Source organism: Hippopotamus amphibius, chromosome X (genome assembly GCF_030028045.1).
Source record: "Hippopotamus amphibius kiboko isolate mHipAmp2 chromosome X, mHipAmp2.hap2, whole genome shotgun sequence".
NCBI classification, from domain to species: Eukaryota; Metazoa; Chordata; class Mammalia; order Artiodactyla; family Hippopotamidae; genus Hippopotamus; species Hippopotamus amphibius.
Genome location: NC_080203.1, coordinates 16,992,924 through 17,020,340, shown reverse-complemented (window position 1 = coordinate 17,020,340; position 27,417 = coordinate 16,992,924). Strand labels below are relative to the sequence as shown.

The 27,417-nt window shown below is 37.0% G+C and overlaps 1 protein-coding gene across 3 annotated transcripts in view; it reads right to left on the bottom strand.

Moving 5' to 3' along the window:
- The window catches only part of ARHGEF6 (Rac/Cdc42 guanine nucleotide exchange factor 6), a 108,405-nt gene that overhangs the window by 28,255 nt on the left and 52,733 nt on the right, over positions 1 to 27,417 (bottom strand). For all 3 annotated transcript variants that reach the window (XM_057718565.1, XM_057718566.1, XM_057718567.1), the window contains 3 exons: positions 21,631 to 21,725; positions 18,265 to 18,360; positions 16,849 to 16,971 (listed from right to left, as the gene is read on the bottom strand). In XM_057718565.1, the coding sequence (XP_057574548.1) occupies positions 16,849 to 16,971; positions 18,265 to 18,360; positions 21,631 to 21,725 (314 nt within the window). The remainder of the gene's footprint in view (positions 1 to 16,848; positions 16,972 to 18,264; positions 18,361 to 21,630; positions 21,726 to 27,417) is intronic.

Genomic DNA, 27,417 nt, shown 5'->3' with positions numbered 1-27,417 from the left:
GCATACAAACTACTATATATAAAATAAACAACAAGGTCCTACTGTAGAGCACAGGGAACTATAATCAATATCCTGTAATAAACCATCATGGAAAAGAATAGGAAAAAGAATGTATATCTATATATATAACTGAATCACTCTGCTGTATATCTGAAACTAACACAACATTGTAAATCAACTAGATTTCAATAAAAATTTTTTAAAAAGAAATAGTGCTTAATGCAAGTGACTAGGGAAACACCTAGGTTAGCCTGCCTCTGGGTCAGACTTGGCTTAGACTTAAAAAAAAAATCATCACATATAAAATATAATTAGGAAAATAACTCGAAGTTGGAGAGTGCATTTGAGTATGTAATTTTGAGAAAATCACTTTCCTAATTTCATTTCAATTTAGTAAACAAGTCTTATTTTTTCCTTTCCATGACTAAATAACTACCCGCATCCTCAACGTTCTCCTCTAATTGATACAAGGGTTACAACAATTAAAAGCAAATGCTAATGTGTACTTTATTATTTTCCATGCAGCATTCTAACTTCTAGGCTTGTTAAACATCACAAAAGAATTTAAAAAAATTTTTTCAATATAACATGAGATCACTATCTCAGAATAAAACACTGGCTATTTTATTGGGGAAAAAATAACATTTGACTCGTGCAACAAAAGCACAAAACTGTTATAAAGCCACTGCCCATCATGATAAATAGATCCCAAAGATCCACCTTCCTTAGCCAAATAAATTTAATGCACAAATTAATATCGTTATACACAAATATAACATGCAAATATATATCATTATACCAAAACACAATCTGTCTTTCCATTGCAGCTTTTAATTTTTATACAGGCTATTTGAAATGCTTTTCCAGTTTAACACATTGTTAAACGTGATGTGATACAACAGATGTGATACAATAGAAGCAGTTTTCAATGTATGAATGTTGTTGAGACTTAACATACCCTTATCTCATAGAATGTATGGTGGACGGGGCTGTGGTGTATTCTAGGTTAGGCTGGAAAACTCAAGAAAAGTATCGTACACTATAATAACACAACAGGGCTTAACCATCGCATATAACAGTGTTTTTGTAGAATCTTTGCATAGATTTCTACTTTGAACGATGGTAACTCTAACTAGAGCAGCTAGAAAAGGACCAGATTTTCCCCTCTTTTCGCCTCACTCTCTCCCTACCATCTTTTCATTGGAGTCATTGTGGTCTGGAAAGGGGAGGTGAGGCAGGAGGAGCTGAGAGGCTCCGCGTGGCAGTGGAAAATCCCGGGGATGCCGCTCACACTGGGTTGGTTGGGTGGATCTCACTTAGCCCTTTTTTCACTGATCCAGTCCCAGAAACTAGGCTGCCTGCTTCTTCCCCACCACTTTTTGTTTGTGATCAGTCTCGCTCCCTTCCCTGGTTCCTCAAAGACAGGACACAATCTAGTGTCAGAATTTTTCCTATGTGCTTCGTCCCGGAAGCAAGTACACAGCTCTGGGTTTTTCTCAAAGTGCTCATTGCTGACAACAATGGTAAACAGAGAGTGAATAAAACTAACAAGAGGAAAAGGACACGTGGTGTTTGTGGCAGTCGCTGCAATAGAGCCGGAAGTGAGGTCAGGATCTGCCTGGGCGCTCTCTCCTCCTCTCCCCCCTCTGTCTTTTCGCGCCAGGTCCCTCACCCTCGTGAAAAGGATGGATGCCACACCGAAGCACGAGAGAGAAGCGGGTATTTTTGTAAGGGTGAAGTTACTCCCAGGAAGAAATAAGAGCTACAATAGCAAGCCAGAAGGGGAGAGAGAGGGGAAATCCCAAAAGACCTCACCCAGGGCAGAGCAAAAGACTGGGGCAGTCATTCAAATATATGTAAATATGGGGAACATATCAAAGTCGGGGTCTGCTTATATCTCCAAATTCAGATAACGCATTACTGCATTTTTCACAAGGCACCAACACACAGTCGTACAATTTTAATGCTGTGTGTGGTCTCATTGCCAATCGCCACAAGCATTTCTAGTATGATACTGCCACCTGCCGGCCCAAATGAAGAAGTTCACCTGACTGGCTCGCTCTGACTCCGTGATTTTTCCTGCTTCTAAGCCATCTAACAGCTTTAGTATATGTGCTGCCGAAGCGAGCACAAGCCATCTACAGCTTTAGCAGAAATCCACCAATGTCCCTATTTCAGCTGAAACCATATAAAACAGAATTTTAATCTGAATTTTCTGTGAATTTCACTCAACTATGCGTTGCCTCTAGTAGGTCAGCATAAATTACCACAAGATGCCTAGAAAATAACTGAGATTGTATTAGAAGAACCTCTGAGGATAACCCCAAGTATTTTAATTTAATTTTCATTCCTTATATGTAAATAAGTCACTAAGATAAAAATTCAGTTCTGTGGCACTCCAGTGCATCTTCCATCATTTCAAGGGGTATTATAAAATTCTCAAAAAAATCATTAACCATATATAAAATAGAGAAACAAAGACCTGCTGTATAGCACAAGGAACTATATTCAGTATCTTGTAATAACCTACAATTGAAAAGAATCTGAAAAATAATATATATACATATATACATACTGAATCACTTTGCTGTATACCTGAAACATTCTAAACAACTATACTTCAATTAAAAAAAAAACCACGAACCAAAATCAAGCAAGCAGGTATAATAATCTTTCAATTAACTGTGTAACAAAATTTAAATCATACTGTTTGAAGGAATCTCTACTGTTCTTTATGCTTTAAACTCCTAACATGGGTAAATGCAGTCAATAGCATTTTAGCACCCAGATTTACAACAGAAAATTCTCTAAACACTACAGAAGTCTGCCATGTGAGGTACACCATTTCTTTCTGGTATTTATCCAGAATTGCTGTTCTCAGATCAGAAGAAAAAAAAATATGTGTTCGTATAAATGGCAAGCTAACATGACAGGATCTCTTTTTACTGAAGAATACGTGTTAATATAAATGGCAAGCTAACATGACGGGATCTCTTTTCAGTGATGTTAAGAAATTTACGCTTATCCACACAGGATGTTTATGTATCCATCACAGGAAAAATGCCTCTGAACCATACTTTCTTTATTGAAGGTAAGTAGTAAAGTATGAAAACATTCCTGGAAATAATAAAAACAAATTGAGGACTGAGGTTCCCTTGGGGGAGGGAGGGAGGAGCAGAAAATATTGGAAAGTATACACAGGACTCCAATTGCAGCTATAATTTGTTTCTCAAGCTGAATAGTGGGTATGTGGGTGTACTTAATGTTATCTCTGTTCTTTGTGTGCTTGAAAGATTGCATAATTTTTTTTCTACAAAAACAAGCTGGTAGAAAGGGAATGGCAGCAAGTACATTGTGCTACATGCCGGGTACTTTGTATATATTATTTCATTGAATCCTCACACCAACACTGCAAGGTAGGTGATTTTATCCTCCTTTTACAAATGAGGAAACTAAGGCTTAAAAATTAAGTGAATCACCCTGGGTAACACAGCTTCTAAGTGGCACATTGTAAACTGAGATAATATAAAAGCGGTAAAAAGTTTTTTGGCTGAGATCAAAGAGTGGCATGAAGGGGATGGTGGTGTGAGATGCTCCATGGAACCCATCCCCGAAGGAAACAAGCAGAGCTAGTGGAACCTATAAAAACAACCATTTAAAGTCTCTAAAAAGTGTTCCAATGGCATCTGGTAAATGAAGAAAACATTTATTCATGAAAATATTCTAAAACTCAGTAAGAACAGGGAGAGCTTGTAGTATTTGAGCCATGACCTGCTCTCTCCCTCTCTCCCTCCTCCAGGCAAGTGTGGACAAGAAGAGAGACTCCCTCTGCCCTCAACTCCCAATGCAAAGACACAATATCTCACTAGGGCATCTCATCTGCTTCAGCTCTGAGTTGAAGACGCTGAATTCCTCAGGAGTGTGGCTGAGAAGTTGGATGGAGGCTTCCATCTCCACTCAGACTCCACACAGAGGGAGGAGGCAGGCTGAAAAATACTGGCGCCAAATCACCCTCACCCCAGCTCACTTGGAGGGTAGAGGCTCTGTGCTAGGAAAAGTAAACAGAGAAGACCAGAGGCTACTGTCCTGCCCAGCACCCAGAGTAGCGACTCAAAGATTTTGCCCAGGAGGAGAGGCAGACTACAGGAACAGAGAGCTCTGAAGCTTTCCTCAAAGGAATTGGTTTTAGTTGAAAAACTGAGGGGGAACTTCCCTGGTGGTCCAGTGCTTAACACTGCTGCTCCCAACGCAGGGGACCTGGGTTAGATTCCTGGTCAGGGAACTAGATTCCACATGCCGCAACTAAGACCTGGCACAGCCAAATAAATACTTTTTAAAAGAAAGAGAGAAAGAGAAAGAAAGAAAGAAAGAAAAAGAAAGAAAGACAGACAGTGTGGGGAAATTCAAGCCTAAGTGCTCTTGCAAAAAAAAAAAAAACAGTGAAGGTTTCGGTGGTAAGTAAATGAGAGGAGGCTGCTCCCCTTAATTAAGAACAACAAGCTACACAAGAGGCCAGCTAGGTCACTAGAGACAACCAGGGAAAGAGACAGCTAATGGCCAGAACAAATTTCAAAGACTAGTCTCAAAAAACTACCCCTAGAATAGAGATCCTAGAAATAAACCCACACACCTACAGTCAATTAATCTTCAACAAAGTGGGCAAAACTATACAATGGGGAAAAGACAGTCTCTTCAGCAAATGGCATTGGGAAAGCTGGACAGCCACATGTAAATCAATGAAGTTGGAACACTCCCTCACACCATACCCAAAAATAAGCTCAAAATGGCTTAAAGACTTAAATATAAGACAGGACACCATAAAACTCCTAGAAGAGAACATAGGCAAAACATTCTCTGACATCAATTGTACCAATGTTTCCTTAGGTCAGCCTCCCAAGGCAATACAAATAAAAACAAAAATAAACAAATGGGGCCTAATCAAACGTACAAGCTTTTTGCACAACAAAGGAAACCATAAACAAAACAAAAAGACAACCTATGGAATGGAAGAAAATATTAGCAAATGATGCAACTGACAAGGGCTTAATTCCAAAATATACAAACAGCTCATACAGCTCAATAACAAAAAAACCACAAACAACCCAATCGAAAAATGGGCAGAAGACCTAAATGGACATTTCTCCGAAGACATACAGGTGGCCAACAGGCACATGAAAAGATGCTCAACATCACTAATTATTAGAGAAATGCAAATCAAAACTACAATAGGTATCACCTCACACAAATGGTAAATACGAATGTTAATATAACAAATGCTATAAATATATCCTCACTCTCCTTTCTTCTCTCAGTTTCATTAATAGAAAATTCTATTAATAATAATGATGTCAATGCATTATTGGGTTTATAACATATAGACATAATATGTATAACAACAGTAGCACAAAAATGGAAGTGGAAATAGAGCTATATTAGGAGTAACATTTTTATATCTCACTAGAATTAAATTACTGTAAGTATGAAGCAGGTTCAGACAAGTTAAGATTTATATGGAAACCTCAAAGCAAACACTAAAAAAGTAATTCATGGGGATGGGAGCAGAGATTGACTGCAACCAGCATGAGGGATCTTCTGTGACAGAAATGTTCTTAAATTGGATTGTAGTGATGGTTGCACAACTCTATACATTTACTAAATATGAGCTAAACAACTTGGTTAAAAAATAAAATAACATAAAATAAAATAATTCAAAAAATCATTAAAGGACATCGGGTTTCAGCTCTGACATCCAAAGAGCTTAGAAGTTATCATTACCATCCTCACAACAAGAAAAACCCTGAATAAACTGAAAATCAATTACTTTTCTTAGATCCACTGAGAAGTGAGACCACTGGGAAAACCACCACCCCAAAATCTAGAAAGACAGGCAAACACAAAGAATTAGAACTGAGATCAGCTTCCCTGAGGAGAAGCCACTGGAGCCAGTAACTGGTAGGATCACTCAAAGGCAAATTTTGATGAAGTGCAAGAGTCTGAGCCTGGACTAGCTTGACAATTAAAAACTCCTAGGGACCCAGTCTTGGGGAGCCCAAAACTTTTCTGGGTTTTGCATCCAGGAACCCAAGCAGGTTCTCATGCAGAAGATCAGAGAAAAACCCCCTTGTGTTTCAGGCAGGGGGAGAGAAACTAACCATTTTGAAATGCACCCAGAACATTCTCTGTAACAAAGGCTTGCTCTCCAAGGGAAACTATGTTGCCAGAGCCTTACCTGACCCTTTCTCAACTGCCTGTCATATGTGAGAGGAGAAAAAAAAGTCTAGGAAATGCTTCTACCGATCAAATCTCAGGGACAGGGGTCCACTAAATAAGTGAAATTTATTCATAATATTATAGAATGCATCCCTTCCACTACATCTTACACCACATCAACATGGCTCCAATATAACAACAGTGGATTACAGCTAGACACAGACTCTATTCATAAAGGAATTCTTAGGAAACACAAACATACAGAGGGAGGGGAAAAAAACCCAAAGAAACTGAAGCCCTAAGTACTCACAAAAAGCACAAGCAAGAAACGAAAAAATAAATAAGTGGGACTAGATCAAACCAAAAAGCTTCTGCACAGCAAAGGAAACCATCAATAAAATGAAAGGCAACCTATGGAAAGGGAGAAAATATTTGCAAGTCATAATCTGCTAAGGGGCTATATTCAAAATATATAAAGAACTCACACAACTCAATAGCAAAAATAATAATAATAAAAACAAAAAGCCAAACAGTCTGATTTAAAAATGGGCAGAAGAACTGAATAGGCATTTTTCAAAGAAAAAAAACATATAAATGACCAACAGGTACATAAAAAGGTGCTCAATATCATGAATCATCAGGGAAATGCAAATGAAAACAACAATGGGATACCACCTGACACCTGTTAGGATGGCTATTACCAAAAAGACAAGAGATGACAAGTGTTGGAGAGGATGTGGAAAAAAGGGAACCCTTGTACACTGTTGGTGGGAATGTAAATTGGTACAGCCATTACAGAAAACAGTATGGAGGTTCCTCAAAAAATTAAAAATATATCTACCATATGATCCAGCAATTCCACTCCTGAGTATATACATCCATGAAAAAAAAAACCAAAAAAAACCCCCATTAATTTGAGAAGATACATGCACCCCAATATTCATAGCAGCACTATTTACAATGGCCAAGATATGGAAACCACCTAAGTGTCCATGGACAGATGAATGGATAAAGAAGCTGTGAGATTAGATAGATAGATAGATAGATAGATGATAGATAGAGATAGATAGATATAGATAGATATGACTATTAATCAGCCATGAGAAAGAAAGAAATCCTGCTATTTGCAACAACATGGATGGACCCTGAAGGCATTATGCTAGGTGAAATAAATCAGACAGAGAAAACTAAATACTATATGATATCACTTACATGCAGAATCTAAACAAAAAATCAAACTCAAAAAGAGAGACAGAGAGAGACTTGTCACATATAATGGAATCCCCATAAGATTATTAGCAGGTCTCTCAGCAGAATCTTTGCAGGTGAGAAGGGAGTGGGATGATATATGGAAAGTACCGAAAGTACTTGGTTCTTGCCAACCAAGAATATAACATCTGGCAAAATTATCCTTCATAAACAAAGGAGAAATAAAGACTTTCCCAAATAAACAAAAGCTGGGGGAGCATATCACCACTAGGCCTGCCATACAATAAATTCTAAAAAGAGTCCTTTAACTTGAAATGAAAGGACACTAAACAGAAACACGATAGCACTCTTAAGTATAAAGCTCACTGGTAAAGTTAAATATATAGACAAATACAGAATACTATAATACTGTTAGCCATACTACATAAACTGCTTTAATTCTGGCATAGAAATTAAGAGATAGAAGTATAAAAAATAACTATAAAAAGATGCTAATGGATACACAATATAAAAAAATGTATCTTGTGACATCAATAACATAAAGTGGAGGGGAAGTAAAAGTGTAGAGTTGTGTGTATGACTGAAGTTGTTTTTAACAACTTAAAAGAGACTGCTATAAGATGTTTTATGTAAGCCCGAAGGAAATCACAAAGAAAATACCTATAGATTATATACAAATGAAAATGAGAAAGGAATCAAAACATGTCACTACACAAAATCAATAAAACACGAAGGAAGTGAGACAAGAGACAAAAAAGCTGCAAGACAGACAGAAAACAATGAACAAAATGGCAACAGTAAGTCCTTCCCTTTTAATAATTTAAATTTAAATGGATTAAACTCCTCAATTAAAAGATATAGAATGGCTGAACAGATTTAAAAAAAAAAAAAGACCCAAATATATGCTGTCTACAAAAGTCTCCCTTTATTTTTAAAGACACACTCATGCTGAAAGTGAAGGGATGGAAAAACACAGTCTATGCAAATGGTAACCAAAAGAGCACAAGGGTGGCCACACTTATACCAGACAAATAGACTTTATATCAAAAACTGTCAAAAGAGACAAAGAAGGGCAAAGAAGTACCATAGCAAAAGGATCAACACACCAAGAAGATATAACAATTAAAATATGTATATATGCAACAGCATGAGTACCCAAATATATGAAGCAAATATGGACAGAACTGAAAGGAGAAATAGACAGCAACACAATAATAGCAAAGAATTTTAATACCCCACTATCAATAATGGATTTAACATCCAGATAGAAGATAAGCACTTGAAAAACGCTATAGATCAAATACACCTAACAGACATATAAATATCATTTCACCCAACAGAGCAGCATATGCATTCTTTGAGAGTGCACAAAGACCATTCTCCAAGTTAGGTTACATGTTTTGTCACAAAACAAAACTTAACTTTAAAAATATTGAAATCATACCAAGTATTCTTTCTGATCCTAATAGAATGAAACTAGAAATTAATAGAAATAAAACTGGAAAATTCACAAATATATGGAAATTAAACATCACACTCTTGAACAACCAATGGGCCAAAGAAGAAATCAAAAGGGAAACTAGAAAATATCTTGAGACAAATTATAATAAAAATACAACATATCAAAACTTATGGAATGCAACAAAATAATTCTAGAGGGAAGTTTATAGTGATAAATGCCTATATTAAAAAAGAAGAAAGATCTCAAAAAACCTGACTTTACACCTCAAGGAACGAGAAAAAGAACAACAAACTAGGTCTAAATTTAGCAGAAGAAAGGAAATAGTAAAGATTAGAGCTGAAAAGATAAACAAAATTGACCTTTAGTAGACTAAGAAAAAAAGAAAAAAGACAAATAGATAAAATCAGAAATGAAATGAGACATTACAACTGATGCCATAGAAATAAAAAGGATCTTAAGAGACTACAGGCATACCTCTTTTTATTGCACTACACTTTATTATGCTTCACATATATTGTGGTTTTTACAAATTGAAGGTTTGTGGCAACCCTGTGTCAAGCAAATCTATCAGTGCCATTTTTCCAACAGCATTATTTTTTTAATTAGGATATGACATGCTTTAAACATAATGTTAATGCACCCTTAATAGACTATAAACACAACTTTTATATGCATTAGGAAACAAAAAAAATTCATGTGACTCACTTTATTGCCATGGTCTGGAACTGAATCTGCAATATCTCCAAGGTATGTCTATATTATGAGCAATTATACACTAATAAACTGAATAACCTAGAAGAAATAGATAAATCCTGGAAACGTACAACCTACCAAGACTGACTCATGAAAGAAATACAAAATTTTAACAGACCAATAATGAGTAAGAAGAATGAATTAGTAATCAAAAACCTCCCAACAAAGAAAAGCCCAGGACCAGATGGCTTCACTGGTGAATTCTATAAAACATTTAAAAATGAATTAACACCAATCCTCCTCAAACTCTTCCAAAAAAACTAAAGCGATAGAAACACTTTCAAACTCATCTTATGAGACAAGCATTACCCTGATACCAGAGCCAGAGAAAGACACCACAAGAAAACTATATGCCAATATTCTGATGAATACAGATAAAAATCCTCAACAAAATACCAGCAAACCAAATCTAATAGCACACTGAAAGCATCATACACCATGACCAAGTGGGAAATATCCCTAGGATGCAAGGATGATTTGACATACAAAAATCAATCAATGTGATACATCACACTCAAAGGACAAAAGATAAAAATCACATGATCATCTCAATAGATGCAGAAAAAGCATTTGACAAAAATCTAACATCCTTTCATGATTAAAAAAAAAACACTCAACTAATTAAGAATAGAAGGAAATTGCCTCAACATAAGAAGGCAATATATGAAAAGCACACAGCTAACATCACAGTCAATGGTAAAAAACAGAGCTTTTTCTCCAAGATCAGGAACAAGGCACAGATGCCTACTTTGGTCACTTCTATTCAACACAGTACTGGATGTCCTAGCCAGATAGGCAAGAAAGAAAAATAAAAGGCATCGAAATGGGAAAGGAAGAAGTAAAATGATCTCTGTTCACAGATGACATGATTTTACATATAGAAAACCCTAAAGACTCCCCCCAAAAAACTGGTAAAACTATAAATGAATTCAGTAAAGTTGCAGGATTCAAAATTACCATAAAGAAATCAGTTGCATTTCTATACATTAACAACAAACTATCCAAAAAAAAGGAGAGAGAGAGAGAGAGAGAGAGAAAGAAAGAAAGAAAGAAAGAAAGAAAGAAAGAAAGAAAGAAAGAAAGAAAGAAAGAAAAACAAATCTCATTTACTGATACAATAGCATCAAAAGAATAAAATATTTAGGACTAAACTTAACAAAGGAGAACACAGACTTGTACACTGAAAATTACAAAACATGGATGAAAAAACTAAAGAAGAAACAAACAAATGTAAAGACATCCCATGTTCATAGATTAGAAGAGTTTATATTGTTAAAATGTCCAGATATCTAAAGTGATCTACAAATTCAATGCAATCCCTATAAATTCTCAATGGCATTTTCTTACAGAAATAGAAAAAAACAATCCCCAAATTCATATGGAACCAAAATGGACCCCAAATAACAAAGTTGGAGGCTTCACACTTCCATATTCCAAAACATGTTATAAATCTACAGTAATTAAAACAATATGGTATTGGCGCAAAGACAGACAAGAGACCAATGGAACAAATTAGAAAGCCCAGAAATAAATCTATGCATATATGTTTAATTGACCTTTGACAAGGGTGCCAAGAATATATAATGAGAAAAAAAATAGTCTTCAACAAGTGGTACTGGGAAAACTGAATATAACATGCAAAAAAAGAAAAAAGAAAAAGAAACTGGACCCTTACCTCACACCACACACAAAAATCAACTCAAAATGGATTCAAGACAAACATAAAACCTGAAATTTTAAAATTGCTCAAAGAAAACAGGAGAAATGCTTCAAAACATTGGTCTTGGCAATGATTTCTTGAATATACCAAGAGCACAGTTAACAAAAGGAAAAATAGGCAAATGGAACTACATCAAACTAAAAGTCTTCTTCACAGCAAAGGAAATAATCAACCGAGTGAAAAGGCAACCTATGGAAGAAGAAAAAATATTTGCAAATCATATATATGATAAGGGGCTAATCTCCAAAACAAATAAGGAACTCCTTCAACTCAATAGTAAAAATACTAATAACACAACTTAGAAGTGGGCAAAGGACTTGAATAGACATTTTTCCTAAAAAGACATACAAATGGTACCTGAAAAGATGCTCAATATCACTAATCATCAGGGAAGTGCAAATCAAAACCACAATAATATTTTATAGTAACTATAAATGGAGTATAACCTTTAAAAATTGTGAATAACTATATTGTACACATGTAACTTATATAATATTGTACAGCAACTATATTTCAGGTAAAACATATTACATTCATATTTATTTGAGGAAAAGAGATACATGACCCTTACTACATAAGATTGTATACATTTAAGTAGAGAACTATAATAGTTACTGTGAACACACACATCCCACAATGAGACATCCCCTCCCATCTGATCAGGATGGCCATTATCCAAAAATAAATAAATAAATAAAGACAAATGTTGACAAAGATGTGAAGAAATTGGAACCTTTGTGCACTGTTGGTGGGAATATAAATTGGTACAGCCACAGTGGAAAACAGTATGGAAGTTCCTCAAAACACTGAAAATAAAACTACCATATAATCCAGCAATACAACTTCTAGGTATTTATCCAAATAAACTGAAATCAGGATCTCAAAGAGACATTTGCATTCCCATAGCCAAGTTGCGAAATAACCTAAATGTTCACTGATGGATGAATGGATAAAGAAATGTGGTATGTACATGCATACCTCTTTCCAGAGAAGGAAATCCTATCATATGTGAAAACATGGATGAACTTTGAGGACATTGTGCTAAGCGAAATAAGCCAGCCACAGAAGGAAACATACTACATGATTCCATTTATATAAGGTATCTAAAGTAGTCAAACTCAGAAGCAGAAAGTAAAATGGTGATTTCCAGGGGCTAGGGTAAGGGGGAATTGGGGAGTCGCTGTTCAATGGATATAAAGTTTCAGTTATGGAAGATGAAAAAGTTCTAGAGATCTGCTGTACAAAATTGTCCTTACATTTAACAATACTGTTCTGTACACTTAAAAACTTGTTAGGAGGGTAGATCTCATGTTACATGCTTGTTTGTTTTATCACAATAGAAATAGAAGGAAAAAAAGTGGAGGCGAAACAAACTTTCTTAGGCAAACGAAAACTGAGGGAAATTGTCACCAGTAGACCTCCTATCAAATATTGTTAAAAGAAGTATTTCAGAGATAAGGAAATTTGGATCTACATAAAAAGGAAGAGTGTCAGAGAATAATAAATACAGGTTAAATAAAATCTTTTCTTTTTCTTATTCTTAATAGATCTAATAGACATCTGTTCAAAGTAATAATAGCAATAATATATTGAGTGATTTTATGTTATGGATAAATGAAATGAATGAGAATAAGAGATGAGGGGAAAAAATTGAGACTACTCTGTTATAAGGTACCTGCACTACGTGTAAAATGGTGTTATGTGAAAGTGCTGTTAGGTTAGTTGTAAATGGATATTAAAATCCATTTTAGATTTATGGAAATCACTAAAATTTTTTCAGAAGTATATAAAAGAGAAGGGAAAATGAAATCATATAAAATGTTTAACTAAAACCAGAGAAAGCAGGACTTCCCTGGTGGTCCAGTGGTTAAGACTCCATGCTCCCACTGCAGGGGGCACGGGTTCGATCACTGGCAGGGGAACTAAGATCCCACATGCTGTGTGGCATGGTCAAAAAGTTAAAATAATGATAATGATAATAAAACCAGAGAAGGCAGTAAAAGGGAGGTAGTAAAGAAAGAACAAGTGCAATGAACAGAAAACAGTTACAAACATTTTAGATGTGAATGGTCTAAATATGCCAATTAAAAGACAGAGACTCTCAAAGTGAATTAAAAAACAAGACAATTATATATTGTCTACAAGACACAGATTATAAGCAAAGGGATGGAAAAGGATATGTTAACAGTAATCAAAAGATACCTGGACTAGCTATATTAATTTCAGAAAAAGCTGACATCAGAACATGGAAAATTACCAGGAATAGAGAGAGAATTACATAAAGATAAAACACTCATTTCTCCAACAAGACAAAGCAATCCTTAACATGAATGCATCTAACAACAGAACATCAAAATACAAGAGGCAAAAAAAAAGTGATAGAACTAGAAAGAGAAATAGATACATCCACTATTGTGATCCATCCCTCTATCAATAATAAACAAATCCAGCAGGTCAAAAATTAATACTGAACAGTATCAATTCTGTGACATAAAACACAATGTAACAAATTTATGAGAATAGAAACCAACAAATGGTGCTGGGACAATTGGATATTCACATGCAAAAGAATGAAGTTGGACCCCTACCTCACATCATATGTAAAAATTAACTCAAAAAGAATTAAAGTGCTAAATTTAAGAGTTAACACTATAAAATTCTTAGATAGGCGTAAGTCTTCATAACCTACATTAGGCAACAATTTTTGAGACATAACACCAAAAAACAAGCAAAATAGATATAATAGATATATTGGACATCATCAAAATTAAACTTAAAATTAAAACTTTTGTGCTTCAAAAGATACCATCAAGCAAACCCACAAAATGAAGAGAAATTTTTTTCAAATCACACATCTGATAAGAGTACATAAAGAAGAACATATAAAGAAATGTTGCCATTCAACAATGAAAAGATGAATAACCCATCTAAAAAATGGACAAAGGGTTTGAGAGAAAAAAATGTTCAACATCATTAGCCCTTAGAGAAATGGACAGTGACTGCTACTGGGTAAGGGGTTTCTTTTTGGGGCAATGAAAATGTTCTGGACCTAAATAGTGGTGATGGTTGCACAACCTAATATATTAACAACCACTGAGTTGTACACTTTAAAATGGTGAGCTTATGGTATGTGAATCAGATCTCAATAATGAGACAAGTAACCCACTTTAACAATGCATGAAGGATCTGAACAGACATGCCCCCAATGAAGGTACATCAATTGCCAATAAAGCACTTGAAAGATGCTCATTAGTCAATAGGGAAATGCAAATCAATATCAAAGTGAGATATCATCACTTCATACCCTCTAGAATGGCAATAATCAAAAAGACTGATGATAACAAATGTTGGCGAGGATGTAAAGAAAATGGAACCCTCATAAACTGCTAGTAGGAATATAAACTGGTGCAGCCACTTTGGAAAACAGTCCCACACTTTCTCTAAAAGTGAAACACAGAGGTACTGGATGACCCAGCAATTTCACTCCTACATATCTACCCAAGAGAAATGAAAACAAACTGGTGAATGGGAGAACAATATGTGGTATCCATACAATGAAATATTTTTCATTATATGGCAATTTAAAAAAAACAATGTACTGATAAGTGCAACAACATGGATGAACCTTGAAAAGACACAAAAGGCCATGTGTTGTGTGATCCCACTTAAATGAAATGTTCAGAACAAGCAAATCCATAGTGACATAAAGTATTTTAGTGGTTGCCTTGGGCTGGCTATGGGGAGTGACCAGTAATGAGTATGCGTTTGTTTGGAGAATGATGAAAATCTTGTAAAATTGATTGTGGTGATGGTTGCCCGACTGTGAATATGCTAAAAATAATTTAACTCTATATTTTAAACGGGTGAATTGTATGGTATGTGAATTATATCTCAATAAAGCTGTTATATTAAAAGAGAAATGGTAACTTTATTTCTTAAGCTAGGTGGCGGGTTCGTGGGTGTTCATTTTATGATAATTCTTTAAATTTGCATTTAGATTATTCTCTTTGTAGTTGAAATACATGTCTTAATAAAAACATTTTTTTAGAAGTCTGACAGACCTGGATTCTAATTCTGGCTCAACCACTTAACAGCTATGAGCACTTGGGCAGATTACTTAACCTTCCAATGTCTTATCTGTAAAGCAGGGATGGTAATAATAGTAACTCCCTCATAGGCTTTTACAATCACGTGCCTGGCACATTGTCAGTGTTATTATTAGCTCTAAGCAGTTCAGCCACTTGCCTAAATAATCCAGGGTCATGGCTTCTCTTTCTTTAAACTCCAAATTCCATATTTGCTATTCCACAAGAGTTCACAGCTTTCATCGGGGAAGTAAAATTGACCTTCAAGTAGGAGATACTGAAATCTGCCTTCAAAATGTCCTTACATAACAGCTCTATAAAGCCAATCAAGCTCCTAACAAACTGGGACAAAACCAAAGTTTCCGTCACTTCTGAGGGTTGGTGTCAACTAGTGTTCCAGCCTGGCTCTGGGAGTTCAAGTCAAATTAAGAGAAAAATCAACTTTTCAGTCTTGAGCAACCTCCAGAATCATGTTGGTTCTGAATCTAGTGTCCGAGTTCAGTCATGAGATCCTCTGTGTGTTGTTCTTCCTATTGTCCCACCTGAATTTCTAGCGCATGGATTCAAAGTCCAAACTGTGTCTTCAAGCCTATCTTACAGAATTCTGGCCCAGATAAATGTATCAGTGAATGTGTCAAGGATGAGTCGTCAGAGGGTAAGAAAGAGTAGGAGAGATGTAAGCATATCTGGGTCCCTTGCAAGGACTCTTAAAGGAGATACTGTTTTGCTGTTCTCCATGAATCTGAAACAATTTATATTTGTGTATAATTATCATTACAGGCCTTTGCTTAAAGTACCTGACACCCAGTTCACACGATTAGTTTCCTTCCACTTTTCCCTGTTGATACCTGGACTTTTAGCCCTATTACTGCTTGAGACTTCCTCCACCAGACAAAGGGAGAGTGAAAAAGATATGAACCTATGCAGTTTAGTTCTATCAGCAACTCAGATAAAACATTCACTGGGACAGGCGAAGGCTAAACCGTTGGCTCTAAATAGAATTTTACTTCAAGAAAGCCTTCCCTGACCCTTCCTTCACCCCACACTTTGATACCATGTTTAAAGTCTCACTGCATCCTTTTAATTACCCTTTTCTAATACATGTTTACAATATTTAATTTCATGTCTATTTCTCTCAAGAGTCTATGCTCCATGAGGGAAGGGACCTTCTCTTCCTGTTCACCACTGTGTCCCCATCAACTAATATAGGACCTTGCACATAGTAGGTGCTCAATAAATTATTTGTTGCATGAATGGACAATAAATCCATATAACAATGAGTCAATTTCTGGTATGATGAACGGGGATAATTATGAGTTTAGTGGGAGACCCTGGATTTCCAAATGAGATAGCCCTAGGAAAGGATATCATTGCAAAACAGCTTTCGGGGGGAAATGTTAACGATTTACCTGTGCTTGGTGAGTACATTTACAGCTGAAGGATGATTTGCACAGTAAGCCAGGTACATAGATTTAAAATGAGGCATGAGGTTCAGTAGACAACCACCTACTTTGTGTTGGTTTTCTGGAAACCTGTAAGCAAAATGGGTGAAACAGAATTAAAATAGGAAACAAGGGGATAAAGGAAGACGATTCCAATTAAACCTGGCAACATGCAAACCTTTTGAATTCTTCTGCCAAAGTGAAAAAGAAACTTCTATATTATAACCATTTTATCTGTGGAATGCAAGTTCTTGGCCACTGCTTTAAACTCTAGCCACCAAACATAGCTCCAATATATAGGGTGAGATACTTGTTTGGAATTAATAGGGTTTTTTAAGATGTTTATTCAAATTATAATACTCAAATTTAGCTGAGCACACTAAAAATACTCTTGATTAATTTACATGAAGTTCAAGTACAGACAAAACTAACTGAATCCAAAAATGACACATCACAAAGGAGTATTACATAGTCTTGGTGGCCTGGTGGTTGCTAGGCAAGGTGACATCCAGAGGTTTAAAATTACAAGCCACCCATTTTAGTTTGCAGAAAAATCAAAAAAGCACAAGAAAGGAAAAAAAAAATTACTCGGAATTCCACCATCCAGAGATATCTATTGTAACAATGTTGGCATATTCCTTGAACTCTCTTCTACATGTTTCTATATAAAATGAAAAACAAAGATTACAAATCTAGATAGTAATAAGCTCTTCTCACTTAGTCACCATCTTTCCATACCGATAACACGGGTCCCTATCAGCATGTGGAGGGGCTCCTCAGGTCTCTGTAGTGGGGGTTCTCACCAGCTTCGTCCCTGGACAACCACCAGTGTCTCATTAAGCTCAAGAAACAGGCAATTGCCCCCATTGTTCCCTACAGACGATGGAAGTCACCAATTTCTCCAAAATCCATTACTTGGAAAACTAATCTTGCTCCAGAAACATACTGTCTGATGATCATCCCGGTTCACTCTGCAGCATGAGGTTGAACACCTCAGCGAGCTAGCTAGCCATCAATGATGAGTTGTGGTTCACGTAAAGATATTACTTGCAAAAGTAATTCGCAATGTACTAAAGAAAAATATCTACCTAATGACAAAGGCATCATCCATGGTCAATTTAGACCTTATTTGTTAATCTGATTTATCAATTAAGTGAGAAATAATTGACTAGATGTAGAGCCCGGATAAGAAACTAGTGGTTTGACACTGTGAATACCACCGCCTAGTAGATTTTCTCTGTACTGGGGCAATTTATCAAAGTCGTAATAAATGTATAATAAATGCATAAAGTTCCCTTATCTAAGACAAAAGTTAAAAGAAAACAAAACACACCAAAAAACCCAATGTTGCTAGCTAACCTAACAGCAATGTGCAACACTTACTTTGAACATTCTTCCAAGGTTTGGCAGAGTGTCTGCTGAAACGTGCATACTTCCTCGAAGTTTCCCAATAAAGATGTAAACTCCACAGTACTCAGACTGAAAAAAATATATATGTAGTATCGGTGAAGAGAACTTGGGGATGACTCTAGTTATCTGTCTCTAGTACAGCTAGCTGATAGTTTGCTAGTAACTGACAAGTGGGACAGGGAAGAAAATCCTATATTTTAACTTTTGCTTTTTAATTGACACCAACTCCAATCTCAAGCAACTTTCTAAAGCTTCTTTCCTTGATTTCCCTTTTCCATAACAAGAATAATGATGCTAACGAAAATGAGTGTTTATTTATTTATTAAATTTTATTTATTTATTTATTATTTTTGGGGGGTACACCAAGTTCAATCATCTGTTTTTATACACATATCCCTGTATTCCCTCCCTCCCTCCCTCGACTCCCCCCCACCCTCCCTCGAGTCCCCCCCATCCTCCCCATCTCAGTCCTCTAAGGCATCTTCCATCCTCGAGTTGAACGAAAATGAGTGTTTAAAAGGGACACTTAGGTATTTTACAAAGCAAGGAGTAAATGAATAACAAGTGCTTAACATCTAAGAATCTACAGAGAACAGATTGGTGGTTGCCAACGGTGGGGGGAGGGGTGGGGGGATGGGTGAAGGGGGTCAAAAGGTTCAAGCTTCCAGTTACAAAATAAGTAAGTCATAGGGATGTAATGTACAGCATGGTGACCATAGTTAATAATACTATACTGCATACTGGAAAGTTGCTAAGGGAGTAGATCTTAAAAGTTCTCATCACAAGAAAAAGAATTTTGTAACTGTGTGTGATGACAAATGTGAACTAGATTTACTGTAGTGATCATTTCAAAATATATACAAATATTGAAGCATTACACTGTACACCTGAAACTAATATAATCTTATGTCAAGTATATCTCAATAAAAACAAATCTAAGCATCTAAATGAATGGAATACATCATAGCTGGGAATAAGTGTAAAAACTTTTGAATACTCTCCTCTAGAGGAGCTGGGAAAGTAATTGAAAGATATTACATATGCCATATAAGGCACAGGGAAAAAGAACAAAACCCAGCTTGTCTGAAATGAAAATGTTCACAAATTAACTAAAGGAAATCTTGAGAGGAAATAGGAGGAAAGAAAATAGTACTGCTGTGTTTGTTTGCTTCTGGAATGGAATGGAGTCAAACAAACAGAAACTGAACAATTTTATACCGTGAGTCTGTACTAAGAATTTTCTCATCCTTTCTCCCCTTACCAAATTAATAGGTGATGAAAACAAAAGCCAACACTAACACAGCGCTTAACACTGAGATAAGCATTTTATAAATAACAACTCATCTTAACCTTACAACTTTATGAGGTAGGTACTATTGCTGTCTCTGTTTTGCACATAAGGAAACCCAGGCACCGAGAGGTTTTTAAGCAAATCAGCCAAAGTCATGAAGCCAGTGACTGATGAAGCCAGAAACTGAACCCAAACATTGTAGCTCCAGAGTCCATGCTCCTAACCACTTTCTGAGAGAAAACTTTTCTGAAGATTTACTTAAAGGGCCCATGTCTGCCACATGTTCTTTCTCCTTAATATAATAATACAAGGGGAGGGTTTCCAGGAGAGTAATTTTTGCTGACAAAGAAAAGGAGGACCCAAACAGACGTTACCAGTAACTCCTAGAGTATAAAAAGCACCCAGTTCCTCTGCTCTGATGCCCTCCTGAACCACAAGCTGGAAAACCCCTCTCTCATGGGTGTCAAAAGCGAAACCATTCAGCCAGCTTCCCTGGCTGCTGTTCCCCCACAGCAGCAAGAACCTGATTGAGGGCTTATCTGGACCCTTCAGGATCAAACAATAAACAGTCGGCTTTGTTCAAATCACTTTGGGGTCTGCAAGGCAGAATCGATGGAAACTGACTAGAACTGCGGTTCGAATTTCCTTGGGAACAGTGTGGGTCTGACTCGGGTCTCTCACCTCCTCTGCCCTGGCTCTTTTCCTCTCCTTTCCCTTCACTCTTTCTTGATTGCTAATCAGTCACTCCTTCATTTGAAATCTTACCATCTCCGCTGCCAGGGTTACCACTTCAGTTTCCCTCTCCTCCTCTGCCTGTTACCTCTAGAACACGGAACCACATTTTACCCGGTGGCAGGAGACAGAGTGGGTTGAGTCTGGCCACTGACTGACCGTGTGATGGGCAGGGCAGTGAGCCTCTCTGGACTTCAGTTTTCTTATTTAGTCAATGAGGATAGTCATTTCTTCCAGGGCACTAGACCCAATGATTCACTGAGGTTCCATTCAGCTCTAAGAACTATGATTCACAGAGTACTTCATGTTTTACATAATAATAACAAAAGCCACTTTGTTGCTGATCATTTAAACTCTGACAAAACACAGGAATACAAAATCCTTTCATACTGCAGTAAGATTCCCATAGTGCCATGAAAATAACCGAGTGGGAAATTTAACAGGATGTTATGCCTGAGCAGACATGATTTAGAAAAAGGGAGAAAATAGTGAAAGACATTAAACTTATTTAAGCCTGAAGCCAACAGTTTAGGCAATTGTTGGGCAAAAATAAACTCTTAAACTGAGGTAAAAGAAAAGGCTTCTGTCCTCCACTCCATGTATCAACTGCTAAATTTTCCATTTGACTTATAGATCATAATCCACGGTAAAGTTTAATCCATTAAAATAAAAACACACGTAAATGCAGTTAGCCATTATTTGCTACATTTGCTGGGCCTACAAGCACCAAAAAATGAATGGTCAATATTTTTCTTTTGTGAAAAGTACATTTCCAATTCAGGCCTTCAGATTTCTAAGACTAGGATATTTTATTTTTGAAAAACATTTGAACTTTTCTTTCTCATTCACTTTTGCCTGGGTGAAATACTGGCTTGAATTGCTCTCACGAACATTCACAAAATGCCACGCTCTTTCCACTCTCCGAGCATGGGAAAGAGTTTTTGCCCTGGCAAGCAAAGGTCAGAGCGAGCACAAGAATTTCCAGTGTCTGCTTTCTGCATAAAAACACCAGCAAGTTCTTTTTCTGGAAGGTAAAACCAGATGTATCACTCCTAAAATGTACAAGATAAAAATGGCAACAGACAGAAAGGCTGATAGGTTCATTCCCTCCACAGACAGAAGAGAAAGAAAGCCAAGCTCTTCAAAAGCAACATTTTGCATCATTTCTGTTGCCTTGACCATGTTCTTGGCAACCTGTGATCTGTGGAAATTCTTCTAAAGGGCAAAATCAATTATTCAGTGACATAAGAGTAATGACTCCATATGCTGACATTATCTAGTTTTGCTTAGCAAGGGGTTTAAAATATAAATCTTACTTGTTATTGGACTGCAGAGGTCTTAAGTAAGTAACAAGGAGAGACTGAAGTTCTTTAGCATAATCTTTTTCAGTGTCCAAGATATTCTGTAACACCTATGGAGAAACAAAGGTCAAGGCATTGTAATTGTCTGAAAAGTCCAAGGTAAAACAGATTTTTAGATCTTTTAACCAAATTATCAGAAAAAAAAAAGGCCTCTTTGCTCAGGGTAGCACGGTAAGTAAGGAGTAAAAATATGAATGCACTTTGTTCCATCCTAGCAAACTACTCTAATAATTGTATGACAACTGGTTATATTACATAACTCACACAAACACATTTTTTCAGAATTACCCATAATTGGAGGGGCCTTGCCATTTACACAGTACTGCTCAGAATGCTTTCACATGCTTTAAATCATTTTATCCTCAAAGGTCTCAGCTAACAAAGCCTCATCATTCCCATTTTATGGATGAGCGAATTGAGACCAGCTACCTCAAGACACAGAGGTTCAATGTCAGGATAATTTCACCGTAAGTGATGTCAAACACCAAAAAATATTTTTTTAATTATGCTTTTGAGAAAACCTTGAGGTGACAAAATCTGAGGACACTGAATTTTTAAGCAGGGTTAAAACTGGTTTTTGAAATAAGGGGGAAAAGTGCTAGTATGAACATTTCAAAGGGAAAAAGAAGCTGAAATGTGAGGAATTTAGCAAGGAAAATGATGCTTACCAGTACTATTAATGATAGCCAAATGAAAATCCTATTGGCAAAAAAACCAATGTACAGGTCCACAATTTCTCTTCCCCCGCCAGCCCTAGAGTCATGCCCCATTTCCCAGCTTCTACTGGAGGCAGCTACAAACTTCATTCCAAGCTTCTAGAGATCACCAAGCTAACATTTTGCTATATTTTCTCTCATATCTCCTAATCTATTCAACACAAATTTACTGAGTGCCTACTGGGTGCCAAAGGCCATGCCTGCCCTCAGGGAGTTTCTACTCTACCTGCAGAGGGAGACATTAAACAGGGATTCACAAGACCACGTGAAGCATTCTTAGCCAGGAGAAGCCCCTTAGCCTACCAATATGCCAGACGTATACTCACAAGACAGTGCATGATGATCTGCTTTTGACAGGTAGAGTGGATAAAGCGACTGGAGGTCCAGGTAGCTGTGGGTTTTTTGGGAAAAAACTGGACTGGAGGGTGGTCGTCCAGGTTCCGCTACTGACAGATAGGTTGGTTCAGTTTTAAGGCTTCACTTGCCTCATCTCAGATTGTGACATTTCACCTACCTCAGGGACCATTGTGAAGAGGTAAGTGAGACAATGCATAGGTAGGTGCCGGGTGAGTTGGGAAACAGTCCTCCCAATTTAAGGGGTAGCATTGACATATACATACTACCAAATGTAAAATAGATAGCTAGTGGGAAGCTGCTGCATTACACAGGGAGATCAACTCGATGATGGGTGATGACCTAGAGGGGTGGGATAGGGAGGATGGGAGGGAGTCGCAGGAGGGAAGGGGTATGGGGATATGGGGATATATGTATAGATACAGCTGATTCATTTTGTTGTACAGCAAAAACTGGCAAAACGGTGTAAAGCATATATTCCAATAAAAAGCTTAAAAAATCATAAAAAAGATTTCTCAATGGCAGCACTATTGACATTTCAGAGCAGATAACTCTTTGTTGTGAGGGGATGCCCTGTGATCTACCCACCAGATGTCAGTTGCATGCTACCCACTACCCCAGTATGACAAACAAAAGTGTGTCCAGACATAACCAAATGTCACCTGAAGGGCAATAATACCCCTAGTTGACAAGGACATAGGCCACAGGGTGGCTTCAAAAGCTAGGGCTTAAGTTTTAGCCCCTCCTCCCAGCCACTCATGCCTACTTTCAGTTTCTCTATTCCTCAGGGAGGAATGCCTACCCTCTAAAGGTGTAAGTGTAAATTTAGGGGCCTGGAGGTACCAAAGCTCTGTGAAATTAATCCAGTGATGGAATAGAAATGTTACTCCCCTATAGAAAGTCAAAGCACAACAAAGGAAATTAGAAACTATCTTGAGATGAATAAAAAAGAAAACACAGCATGGGATGTAGCTAAAGCAGTTCTTGGAGACTGTAAACAGCTGTAAATGCCTATATCGATAAGAAGAAAGAGGACTTCTGGTTTCCAGTCCAGCATTTAAGGCATTTGGAAGTCATTACTCCATCCTAAAAACAAATAAATAGCTGAACAACTAGGAAAAAACTTTACTTACCTCTGTCAGGGAATTGAGGTCACAGGCAAAAATGATACACTTAAAATTGGAGAGACAGGCAGATAGAGAATCAAAACTTGCTGGACCAGAAACACATGAGCAGAAGCCTCCATGGGAAGTGGTAGCAGGGTAGGAAAACCTGAACTGTAATAGATGAATTGCTGGGGGCTCAGTGCAGACAAGTCTGAGAGTTAAAAACTCTAGGGGAGTCCAAGTCACAGAGAAGCACACTCACACTTTTGTGAGTTTTACCTCCAGTAGCTCTACCAGGTTATCACAATGAAGACAGGAGGAAAATCCCCCTTCTGCTTAGGAAGAGGGAAGGGAAAAGTAACCATTTTGAAATTTACCAGAGCATTCTGTTCTTCATAACAAGGTCTGCCCTCAAGAGAGAAACTATTTTACCATACCCTAACCTACTGGCGTTTTATCAGAGCCTAATATACCTAGAGGAAGAGAAATAATCTACTCCAGCTCCCTCTAGCCTTCCTGTCCTACCTAAGGGAGGGGAAAAAAACTGAGAAACACTGGTGAAGTTCACAATCTAGGGACATAAGCTCACCATAAGACTGAGACCTAATCATAGGACTTGAGAACACTTCCCTTGCCCCCATACCTTACCACCATATTACTAAAGGCCTATTTACTGCAGTTCCTCTTACCTAGTACATTACATCTGGCTTCCAACAAAAAATTACAAGGCATATGAAAAGGCAAAAAACACAGCTTGAAAAGATAGAACAAATATTAGAACCAGAATCAGATATGGTAGGAATACTGGAATTATCAGACCAGGATTTTAATATAACAATGATTAATATGTTAAGGGCTCCAATGGAAAAACTAGACGACATACAAGAACAGATGGGTATTGTAAGCAGGAATAAATACTGAGAAGGAATAAAAATGAAATGCTAGAGATTATAACCACTCTAATAGAAATGAAGAATGCCTTTGATGGGCTTGTTAGTAGACTGGACCACTAAGGAAAGAATCTCTGAGCTTGAGGATGTGCCAATAGAAACTTTCAAAACTGAAAAGCAAACCAAAAAAACTGAAAAATGAAACAAAATATCTAAGAACTGTGGGACACCATCTGAAGGTACAGCCTATGTGTGCTGAGAATACTGGAAGGAAAATAAAGAGAGAAAGATACAGAAGAAATATTTGAAACAACAATGACTAAGAATTTCCCCAAATTAATGTCAGACACCAAGCACAGATCCAGGAAGCTCAGAGAAAACCCAGCAGGATAAATGCTCCCCACCCCTGCAAAATGCCACCTAAGCACATCATATTCAAACTCCAGAAAAATCAGATAAAGAAAAAAATCTTGAAAAAAGCCAGAAGATAAAAACACCTTACCTATAGAGAAGCTAAAGTAAGAATTATACCTGACTTCTCAGAAATGATACGAGAGAGTGGAGTAAAATATTTAAAGTGTTGGGGGAAAAAAAACCCACCAACCTGGAATTCTGTATCTTGTGAAATTTTCCTTCAAAGTCAAGAAAAAATAGACTTTCTCGGACAAACAAAAATTGAAGGAATTTTCTTGCCAGCAGACTTGCTTTGCAAAAAGTGGGGTTTTTGTTTGTTTTTTAAAGCGTGGAGAGGGACTTCCCCAGTGGTCCAGTGGTTACAACTCCACGCTCCCAATGCAGGGGGCCCTGGTTCGATTCCTGGTCAAGGAACTAGATACCACATGCCACAACTAAGAGTTCACGTGCTGCAACTAAAGAAGCCCACACGCCACAACTAAAGATCCTGCAAGGTGGGATCAATTAAAAGTTGGCAAAGGATTTAAAGACATTTCTCCAAATAAGATAGACAAATGGCCAATAAGCACATAAAAAGATACTCAACATAGTTAACCATTAGGGAAATGTTAATCAAAACCACAACACTACTTCACACTCATTAGGGTGGCTATAATAAAAAGAAAAAATAGAAAAGAACAAGTGTTGGTGAGGATGTGGAGAAACTGGAACCCTCATACATTACTGGTGGGAAAGTCAAAAATTGTAGCTGCTGTGAAAAAGTTTGGCAGTTTCTCAAAAAGTTAGACATAGAGTTATCATGTGACCCAGTAATTCCACTCCTAGAAAAATGAAAAAATATGTCCATGCAAAAATCTTCACATCAATTTTCACATCAGCATTATAAATAATAACCAAAAAGCAGAAATAACCCAAAGGTCCATCAACTGATGGATGAAGAAACAAAACCTGGTATATATCCATACTATGGAAGATTTATTCAGTCATAAAAAGCAATGAAGGGACTTCCCTGATGGTCCAGTGGTTAAGAATCCACCTTCCAATGCAGAGGACGTGGGTTCGATCCCTGGTCAGGGAACTAAGATCCCACGTGCTGCGGAGCAACTAAGCTTGCGTGCTCTATAGCCCACACGCCACAACTAGAGAGCCCGCATTCTGCAACTACAAGCCCCATGCCACAACGAAGATTCCGTGTGCTGCAACTAAGAGGCAGCCAAATAAATATATCTTTAAAAAAAAAAAGAATACTTTCCTTTAAAAAAAAAAAAAAAGCAACGAAGTACTGATACATTCTACAACGTGGATGAATCTTGAAAATACTATGCTAAGAAAGAAGCTACACACAAAAGAACAAATATTGTATGATTCAATTTATACGAAACATCCAGAAAATGGAAAATGCATAGAAACAGAAAGTAGATTAGTGGTTGTCAAGGGCTCGAGGGAGTGACTACTAGTGGGTACAGGGTTTCTTACTGGGGTGATGAAAATGTAAAATAAGATGGTGGTGATCGTCACACAACTCTGTTAATTTACTAAAAATCAGTGAATTGTACGCCTTCAAGTGGTGACTTTTGTGGTATGTGAATTATGTCTCATTACAGCTGTTATTTTAAAGTCAAAGCACAAATTTCTCATCTGTTAATGGAAACTTTTCTGTTTTTTCTCTGACTCCAAGTCCTTATCCAGTACAGTGTCCTTCCAGACTCAAATTTATCCATCGTTATAGCTCTGCCCAGCAGTAGGATTCATTTTTTTATTCTTACAAATGGAGAGAGCTGCACTAGAATTCAACAGTACCACATTTTATTAAGAGGTAAAACTCATTATGCAGATTACCGTTTTAGCAATATTTATTTGTTTGTCTATAATATTTGTATTGGAGGGAAAAGAGGATGGTGGCCTGGCTTCCCACTTATATTCAGGAGACAGTGAAGTCATCTCATCATCTCCTTTGTTTACATTTTTCTAAAGAGACCATGTCTGGTAACGCACCATCTCACATCCTCAACCTTGCTTTCAAGCACTGTTGTCTGTAACTGTCACACTACCCAAATTATAATGTCTGTTGAAAAAATAGAAAAACAAAGCAAAAAAGAAAACGAAACAAAACACAATCATTGCCTGAGGGAATTTTTAAATTAGAAAATTCACGGATATCATTTACATCATAAAATGCGATTTTTAAGAAAATTAAACATCATTGCTTTAATTCCACGGTTGCTATAATTCAACCTCCCTTTCCCCCACTGAAACAGTTTT